At 32.1% G+C, this 10,010-nt stretch overlaps 1 protein-coding gene across 2 annotated transcripts; it reads right to left on the reverse strand.

Moving 5' to 3' along the window:
* Nucleotides 1-1,236: 1,236 nt before the first annotated feature.
* Nucleotides 1,237-5,502, reverse strand: LOC102609362 (phytochromobilin:ferredoxin oxidoreductase, chloroplastic). 2 transcript variants are annotated; one of them, XM_006470665.4, is made up of 8 exons: nt 5,142-5,502; nt 4,319-4,435; nt 3,732-3,826; nt 2,774-2,867; nt 2,524-2,655; nt 2,314-2,418; nt 1,750-1,800; nt 1,237-1,618 (listed from the first exon to the last, which is right to left on the reverse strand). In XM_006470665.4, the coding sequence occupies exons 1-8, from the start codon at nt 5,355-5,357 to the stop codon at nt 1,427-1,429; spliced, it is 1,002 nt and encodes a 333-aa protein (XP_006470728.2). In that variant the 5' UTR covers nt 5,358-5,502; the 3' UTR covers nt 1,237-1,426. The 2 variants fall into 2 exon arrangements, with proteins under 2 accessions (XP_006470728.2, XP_006470729.2); XM_006470666.4 differs by having other exon boundaries at nt 1,445-1,618; nt 1,767-1,800.
* Nucleotides 5,503-10,010: the final 4,508 nt, after the last annotated feature.

Genomic DNA, 10,010 nt, shown 5'->3' on the forward strand with positions numbered 1-10,010 from the left:
CCATCATGCAAAGTTTCAATACAACTTCCTATACTATATATATAATTATTGCCTGCAGGAAATTATCAACAAAACTAACCATAGAAATATTAAACAAAAAAATACTGATAAAGTAGATATATAATTATTAACAAAAAAAAAAAGAGAAAAAAGAAAATTCACCATAAGCAGTGAACAGAAAGAGAAGAAAAATGGTGAAAATATATTATATTATTTCTGTCAGTGTGAAACTCAAGTAATTCTGAATGTGCTTTTTGGTGGTGCTAGATAGCTTTCACAAGAATTAATATATTTATTAGGGTTTAGGGTTAGGATTTACGAACTGTGTGCCCAGTAGTCTACCCTGCAATAAACTGAATAATTTTCTTCCACTAATAATGCAGACAGAATTTTACCATTACTTGAAAGGGAATTAATCCCATAGAACTCGAATTTATTTCCTCAACATATATTGAGGGCATGAGTACGGAGTACCCTTAGACTACAAGCAAAATGGCGCTTACGAATGACATTTAGCTACAAATAAATCTTATTCTTAATTATTATTTATTGTAAATATACAACATGCAAGTGTATTAACAATGCTTTGCAGGCAATACTGAGGTGATGGTGCCGCCGGAGGCTACTGTTAAAATATATTGTTAAAAAAAAAAAAACTGAGAAACTGCTGTTTGAGAAAATTAATCATTGCTGGCTACCTTTTAAGTTCTAAAATTTATCAAAAACTCCCTTAACATTAAAGAAACTATTAACCTTCAATTTTTTTTTTCTTTTAATATTTTAACCCTGATGTAGTAAATTCCACCATTTATCGTTTTTTTTTTCACTCTCTGTTTCAAAGCTCGTTTTGAACAATCTCTTTATTCTTTTCTTCTAACATTTTTAAATCACGGGAGTGTAACAATTAATCATGAAAATGTACAGGGGCAAATAGTAAAAAAGGATTTCTTTAGAGAGCGAAGTGAACTTCCAATTATTCTTTATTCGTAACTCCTTTGTTAATGATATTTTTATTTTGGTTACGCTACTTGTATGGTTGCATTAGCCCTTCTGCTACCCAGATTCTATCTTTCTGTAAACTTATCAGAACATGGTCATTTTCTGACTGCAATTTGTCTACAATATTTTGTCTATTTAAGAGTTGACCGATCATATGATCATCTTCTCCAGAAACTATTCCCCGGCTCAAGTCTTTTCACGGGTTCATTAAGGAACAACACAATCAAGCAAACATGATAAATTTGGTCTGATTGTGCATATTTCAAGATAACACATAAAACATATTCAATATACAAGATCTCAAATACTAACATATCTAAACAACATTTTTACCAGCGCGGTAAAGATCATAAGGTTAGAGCAAATATTATGAAATTAAACTAAGAAAAAAAAAAAGGAAAGGGATACGAAAACAAGATTTTACATATTAATTAACTTTCAGATTATCACCGACAAATTCCCCTCCTGAATCCCATGGGCGGTGTTCGAAAGACTTGCCGATGATGCTGCGCTTCTCATTTACAGTACCATCCTCACAGCAGTACTCTGGAAAGTAATCCAAGAATTTCTTGCTTCCTAATTCCTTGATTCCATTAAAGAGAAAGTTTCCCAGCAGGTCCTGCAGATTAGGTTAGAAATTCAGCACGATATTTTACTTGGTGATGGAAATAATATTAAACCTAGTGGAATGGAAGGAGTTGCACGATCCACTGATAGCGAAAAAATAACTTTTGAAGACAAGAAACATACTGCTGCAAGTGTCTCACCGATCAACTTCTTCAGAACTCCATGGCCTGGATCCTGCTTTCCATAAATTGCATTGACCAAAAAAGTTTGAAAAACAATCATGGTATTCATAAGAATCAGTGCAACATAAACCTATAAAATTTATAAGCTTCCATGCTTCAGCGACTCAACAAGAAAAGCATCAGGACAATTGTCTCATTCCTATCCATTATCAGTAGCCAGTCATATCAGTGAACTGGGAATGCAGATAGGTAAAGTTCTAAAGCTTAAATATCCCTTGATATAAATATTGCCTTCAATTCTGCTAGTCCTAGAAACTTGTCTTCTTAAATTAGATGAGTTATATCTGACATGACATAATTTTAGGGAAAATAATTTATCAAATACCTTTCGACCAAAAATACGAGATGGACCTCTAAAGTACTATGTCATTAGTTTATGCATGTAACAAGGATGCTTCTGTAAAAGATGGTATGGCCATATCTATATGATACGAAAGACACATATAACTCAGCTACGGTCTAACAAGTGTCCTTTCCTGCTAGTGACGGCTTGCGAAGAACTAACCTTTTCTGCTCTCCAAGTTAAATATCTATGTTGTGCTTCGCAATTGCACATAATTTGAGATACATCTGTCTCCTCAACTGCTTGGTCCATCAGCTTAAGCCATGCCTAGAATTGCAATGGAAAGTAGTTACACATAAGAATTATTAAGAGGAAACCAAATAAATAAGACTTAAATTACAATTAATGCCATGAAAGTTAAGTAGATTCTACCTTATAGTATTCCATAAATGCAGAATACAAAGCATCATGCTTGTCTTGGCTTGAAGTAAACTTAGTCCATATCACTATAGGCGAGAAAAATTTTATAGACTCACTTGTAAGTCTTCCTCCCCAGGGTAAAAGCTGCATGAAATCTGTGTTCAGTCACCATTCAATAAACTTTAGAAGGATCAGCAGAAACAATAATAATTTACAAGATCAAGGTGCCAATAATGTGCCGGTATTGAGCATTGCACATTACCTTGGTATAATTTAGACCAAGAGGCATTAAGCTTTTATAGTACTTATCCTTGTAGTCTCTGTGATGAATGACATCATGCAAGGGGTTCAGGTCCCTACAAATAATAGAACAAGGATAAGTTCAGAGATATATACCAACAACTCTTGTTTCCAATAATGCTCATTTTGTTTCCTCATTAGAGTATTTTATTACTGCTCTTTTAGAAAACACTTTAGCAAAAGCTGATTTCTGTTTTCTTGTCTACAGTGATTCTTTTCAATAGTTTAAGAAATAAAAAAATAAGGCCATGCTCACAATCACTCTGGCTTTCATTACCACTCATTTGATAAAGAGGTTAACAACAACTATTTACCTTTTTTTTTTTTTCCATCATCAGTGATTCAACTTTCTTTCCCATGGCCAAATTAGAAAAAGTGGTCTAAAAGGTAGCTAATAACTCTCAAAATGACCAAATGAATTCTGGGTTTCTCCCTCATTTTGCTTCGGTGTGCTGCTTTTCATTTCTTAAAGGGAGGGCTGGGTGCTGTCTTCAGGTGAACTAATTGGCATGATTACTCCTATCATATAGTAAAGGAACAGGCTCATGCGCGACCCCCCCCCCCCCCCCCCCCCAAAAAAAAAAAAAAAAGGTTAGATGCCACACAAAACCCCAATCAACATACTGAAGAGCAAATTATGTTGAGAAAATGAGATGTCATGAAAACAGATAATGCGAAAAAAGTTTGGAGAATGAGATAGGGGATGCATAACTTTCAATAACCTATTAAGTCCTGGGTCAATGACATATATTGACAGACTCCCAATTGTAAATCAACATAGACATACATTTAAATAACATACTTATCTAGGAAATTATATGAGCATACTTCAGGAAAATCAATAATAATTATTCCAAACAATACATCTTAAACTCTTTGTCATAGTCATTATTAGGAACAACTCAAACTCAAGCACTTACAAGACGACAATGTTTGTGCTCGCTGCTGTGAAAAAGTTGGCACAGAAGATGGGTACATCAAATTCTGGTTTTGGGAAGACTGCAAAATCCAAAACCTGCATAAAGTTATTGAGAAAAGCTGGCAAATAAAATCACACAATGTACATTATTTACCACAATAATCCATGCATTGATGATGAAGGCGCAAAGGTTGAAGAGACACTTTGCAGCTCAAACCAAAGTTTCACCAGTCAATGCAGCAAGGCAAAGTAATATGCACAGATATTATTAACAGCAAAAACACAGATAATAGTAAATGCACAATGAGCCAAATGAACATAGAGAAAAGTTCCTCATGTGTTTTGGAGATAATTTCTGCTAGGTTTCATTCATCCATTTAGCAGGTAAACACAGTTACCAATATAGAAATTTATTTCAACTAGAAAAGAAAGTCTCTTGTTTGCAAGATTTTCGTTCACCAACTGGAAAGAACGGATTAAACTAAATGCAGATACTGAGTTTTAACAGTCAAAACAAATTGTAGCGGAAGATAATCTCCCCCCCCCCCCCCCCCAAATGCAATCTAGTGATTTACCAAGAGACAATACCTGCATTACTTCATTTTGTATGCTCATACTGCGTAGGAGTCTAATCTTGGGAGCTTGAAATGATGACATTTTAAGCTCTGTTTTCCCATCCATTGCAACCAAGGTATTATATTTCTCCTAATTACACAGAAATATTAAGTTTCTGTAAATAGCATAAATGCAGACATATGATCACAGCATAAATACTAAAGCATTATTTTTCCTAGCATCTTTTTTCATAAGATAGGAATGCTTCATATCAAATCTACCATGCTTCTATTTATTTGCAGATCTGCCGTTCGCTTAAGGAATTTAATAAATAAGTATAACCATAATATTAATATAATCTCAGTTAAAATAACCCTGATAACAGTTATCTTGTAACTTGAAACTATTAAGTAGTCCTACAAACAGTAGTACCAGAAAAATAAAAACACCAGATTTCATTGTGGAAATAATTAAGGCACCGACGCTGTAATCGCTCTCATTAAAAGGAAGGTAACAAATGAAATGGTTCTCCATTATTTTGACTTTTTCTTCATTTGCATTTGACATCTGAACATTATTCTCATGATCTTGCTTCTAAAAAGCTTTTCACTAATCAAAATTTTAAAATGATAATGCGTCCATTAATTCATTGCAATATGGAGGAGCAAGCAACTGACTAACTATATCTTCATAAAACAATTTCAAAAACACAACCATAACTCAACAGTACTCGTAGCACAGCTCCGAGCCAAAGACTTCACTTACCCAAGAACAAAAACAAAAACCCCAGATCAAAACAGCCCAGTAAGAACCCAACTAAAGTAAAGATTCATATACACACGAGTGAGAGTTGTACCTGCAGAGGCGAAGGGGCCAAAACGGCATGCCTTTTGGTTTCATTAACAGCAAAGTCTACGAATTTCTGGTAAGAAGCTGCAGAGACTTGAAGAAGTACAGGAGCCTTCCTTCTTCTTCTCCAGTAAACACTACAACTACCACCTCTACCATTATTACAGCTACTTACTGAAGTGGTTAATGAGGGCGATTTGAGCATTAAACAAAAGTTTAACATTTGCACTTTAAGAATAACAAGAAGAAAGGAGAAGAAAAGATTTCACTGAGCTGCAATTTACAAACAATAATAGCACCGTTAGAATCTCTTTCGTTGCTCTGTTTCGAGAAAGACTATCGCTATCCGCTTTTGTCAGATTCTTCAAAAGCGGCATCGAATTTCTATTAGGAATAAGGAAAAAATAAATAATTTGAAAATGAAATGGGCCTGAGGCCCAATGATATGAGTGGTTATGAATAATTGAATCCGATTGTAAGAAGATTTGAAACACGTGCCTTATGGCAGGCTACAATGTATTAGATAAAATAAAGGGTACGTAGTACGTACATTGGCACAATATATTATATTATGGTGTATTATATTATTTTAATATTAGTATATTGTATTATGTTATATTATATTAATATTGTATAATATTTGGTGCTACATTATACTATATTAATTTTTTGTGATTAATTTAAATTATATATTATGTTATATTTATGTATTTAAATTGTATTAATATTTTATATTAGTACTTATTTTAAATTAATATTATTTAATTGTATTGATATTTAAATATTTATTATTATTTATATTAAATTATAAATTTACTAACAAATTATAACATAAAAATAAAAAATTAATAGTAATATTACATACTATTATATTAAATTCAAAAGTTATATTTATTTATTTATTATTGTTGTTATTATTATTATTAAGAAAATTAAAAAAAAAAAAAAGGAAGAGGCAAGCTAATGCGGCAGGTCCATTAATGCAATGTTGTTGTACTTTTTTATCTGTCAAACATGGGTTTGTATTAATTTAATACAATGAGGAGTTTTAATACCTTAACTAAACATGTCCAAAATGAATTAAGCTTCAAGGAAGTTATTGAACTTCTACTTAAGATTTTCTGACTTATAAATTTATTACCGAAAAAATTCTGCCAAAAACTCCAAATCACTTGACTTTTTTTTATTTTTTTTTCATTAATAAATATATATAAGGAAATCATACGCTTAAGATTCCCATTTTGTATCAAATCCAACGGACTCAAACATTTTTACTTTTTTGGCTGCATATTCTCTAGCTCATTATGGATGGCCAAATGGTCACCTTTAGATGTTCCTAGATGCTTCTCCAATTCAGATATTCATCGTGTATATATTAAACAAGACATTTATGTTAAAATTTTGAAAGCTGTATTGATTTTTAGCATATAATAGGAACTACAATGTAATTGAGCTTGAAAAATTCGTTTAATTTGTTTAGCAAAATTAATTACCAAATCAAATTGAATTTGAATTTATTACAATTCGTTAGCAAAATAAATAAACAGATCGACCTTAGATTCGTTTGCAATTCGTTACCTATTAATATTATTGGCGAATAAAGGAGTGAACCAAGCACTAAAATCGAAGAATGAAGATGAGAGCGGCAGTGGAGGGTGGAGATTGGAGGGCAACAAAGCAGTAAAGAAGCGAGGGAAGAGAGAGAGAGAGAGTTGATGAAGAGTAACATTTAACTTTCAAATTTTAAAATTATTGTAATACAAATATAATGAATGGACTTGTATTCATTTGTTTATTATGATCATTCATTAAACAAATCCTATACAAATTAGCAAGTTTAAGTTCTGGTTCGATTTATTTATTCAGCGATTCAAAATGAATTCATTCATGTATTAAGATGAATTTATTTTCTTTCGAATTTAAATTTATTTACTTCGAATCGAATAAATGAATCTTGAGCCATATTGCGAACTCTTAGTAATTTAACGCTCTTGCTGCCAAACTGGGCTGGGCAGCGATGTCACTCAGTTTGGCAGGCAATGGGTTCGCGTGTGGCTTCTTCTGCGACGACAAAATACATGACTTTTGGCTGGTCTCCCTCCTTTTTGTTAATTGATTGATAATTTGATGTTACAATAATTGGTTTAGGGATTGATAATTTTCGCAATTTATTCTTTGCATTCATGTTTATAGTTTATAAATTAATATCTTACTCTTAACACCAATCGTAATTTCAAACATAACCCAGTTTTTAATTTGCACAATTTCGAAAAAGAGACCCATTATCTCTTTTTGCTCTCTCGGACTTATGCAATGGTGAAGTTGTGTTGTCAAATTACACACCTGAAAGATATTTCTGGGCAAATAACTCTTAAGTAATTTATAGTCATCTTGTTTAGGGATGACAAAATCCTCCACGGGTTTGGAGCCCCACCCCAAATGGAGAAAATTTTTAATAATTTTTGGGGAATTGGGTGGGGAGTGGGAGAAAAGTAATCCCCAAATTATTAACGGGGTGGGGTTTGGTATTGCACTCCCCACCCCACCCCCACCCCAATCCCCATTATATATAAATATGTTTTTAATTTTTATTTTATCAACTATAATGTCAATTAATAATTTTTTAATTTTTATGTAATATAAACATAATATGAGTAAAATAAAACCCTACAATATTTTTTAACTTTAAAATATTATTATATTTTCTTTTCTCTTTTAAGGTGCTGCTCTCTTTAAATATTTTTCACTTTTAATATCAGTTTAAAATATTATTTCAAACTTTTAGAGATTTTTAAAAAAATTTAAACACTTTTATAATATGGTGATGATTTTATTTTAAGTCTCTAATTTTTAATTTACTGAAATTATATTTTTATATCTACTATAAAATAAGTAAATGGAGAATGGGGTGGGGATGAGGGAATCATTCCCCACGTGGGGATTCCCCATCCCCAACCCACTAAATTTATTGGGGAATGGAGGCAAAAAATTTTAATGGGGTGGGGAATGGGGTAGGCATCCCCACCCCCACCCTGCCCCATTGCCATCCATAATCCTGTTGTCGTAATTTTCCTGAGTATTGCTCCCAAGCAATCTCATCACACACTTTCAAGCTCACAAACTCCTCATCAAATTTGCTAATAGTAATATCCAAAGCATTTTTTTTTTAAATACATACATGGATTTATTTATGGATTACTAAAACGTGGTATTTGTTAATGGTTTGTAGAAGAATATGTTTGTAAGGAATAAGGAGAACGAGAATTAATCTATTTCCATATTCATGCTTTTCTCCTTATACTTAAGAAAAAGTGGTAATTTAATTTAAGGGCGGTTATGTATGATATATGTACAAACTCTGATAGGAAATATAACATAAATTCATTTATTAAATGAAAATAATAATAATAATAAAAATAAATCATATGGGACAAGAGATGATTAATACAACTAATTAAATTATCAGTTTATATAAATAAGTTCGTACAAGAGTTTATACTTCTATCTTTACTTTTTTTTTCAATTTAATTAAAATCAGATTAAAAACAAATTATATCTTTAGTTAAATATGATTCACTTTCTGTAACTAAATTAGTTTGGTCAAGTAGATTTACCTAATGTAAATAAAGAGGTCTTATCATTGTTTATTTAAAATATATATTATATTTGTTGAATAAAAATCTCACTTTGTGTACACTATGTGTAATATTTATTAAATGTTCAGCTAGGTGGCTGAAAAATCTTGAACATAGAAATTAAGGTATAATATTTCTACTAATTATATAGAAATATTATGTTTCCATAAATAGCATAAATGCAGACATATGATCACAGCATGAATACAAAAACAATAATTTTTCGGCAATCCCTATCTTACATGCATGTAAGATATATCCCCTCGCATGAATAGTGCATGTGTGGGGTTTATGCACTGTTCATGTGAAGGAGATGTATCTTACATGCATGTAAGATTGAGGGATTCTAATTTTTCATAGTATCTTTTTGATATGATAGCGTCGTGGGGTTTATGCACTGTTCGTGTGAGGAAGATGTATCTTACATGCATGTGAGGAAAATGTATCTTACATGCATGTAAGATAGAGGGATCCTAATTTTTCATAGTATCTTTTTGATATGATAGCGTCATATGAAATAATACCATATCTCAGTTTTCTCATTTATTTTTACTTTTCTTCATTTGAGTAGCGGACATAACATTATTCTCGTGATCTTGCCTGCGAAAAAAACTTTTGCCTAAATCACAAATTTTAACACGATAATGAGTCCATTAATCTATTGCAATATGGAGGAGCAAGTAGCTAATTGAGGCCTGAAAACATCAAATAAAAAACACACCATTTTCATTTTCGTAAAACAATTTTCAAAGACACAAGCATAACTCAAAAATACTCATTCCACAGCTCCAAGCTAGAAGCTTCACTTGCCCAAGAACAAAAACAAAAACCCCAGGTCGAAACAACCCAATAAGAATCCAAAATTTGCTCATATAACGTAATAACACAAAAGGAAAGATTCATATACACACAAGTAAGAGGTGTACTTGCAGAGGCGAAGGGGCCTAAAGGGCATGCCATTTGGTTTCATTAGCAGCAAATTCTATGAATTTCTGGTAAGAAACTGCAGAGACTTGGAAGGAGTACATGACGCTTCCTTCTTCTTCTGTAGTTACTACCACTACTACTACTACCATTAAAGCTAGTTAAAGAAGTGGTTAATAAAGGCGATTTGAGCATTAAACAAAAGCTTAACATCGAACTTTATATGTAAGAATGAGAAGAAAGCTGAAGACAAGATTTCACTGAACTAAAATTTACAAACAACGCCACCATTAAATCTCCTCTTTTTGTTTTTAACT

The sequence above is a fragment of the Citrus sinensis genome, chromosome 2 (assembly GCF_022201045.2).
Source record: "Citrus sinensis cultivar Valencia sweet orange chromosome 2, DVS_A1.0, whole genome shotgun sequence".
NCBI lineage: Eukaryota > Viridiplantae > Streptophyta > Magnoliopsida > Sapindales > Rutaceae > Citrus > Citrus sinensis.

What these genes read in the sequence shown, in the direction of transcription:
- LOC102609362 (XM_006470665.4), bottom strand. Translation starts at nt 5,357, where the DNA reads ATGTTAAACTTTTGTTTAATGCTCAAATCGCCCTCATTAACCACTTCA. An exon ending in TACAAAATGAAGTAATGCAG is followed by an intron (nt 3,827 to 4,318) that starts GTATTGTCTCTT and finishes AACTTTATGCAG; the next exon opens with GTTTTGGATTTTGCAGTCTT. An exon ending in TAACTTGGAGAGCAGAAAAG is followed by an intron (nt 1,801 to 2,313) that starts GTTAGTTCTTCG and finishes TATGGAAAGCAG; the next exon opens with GATCCAGGCCATGGAGTTCT.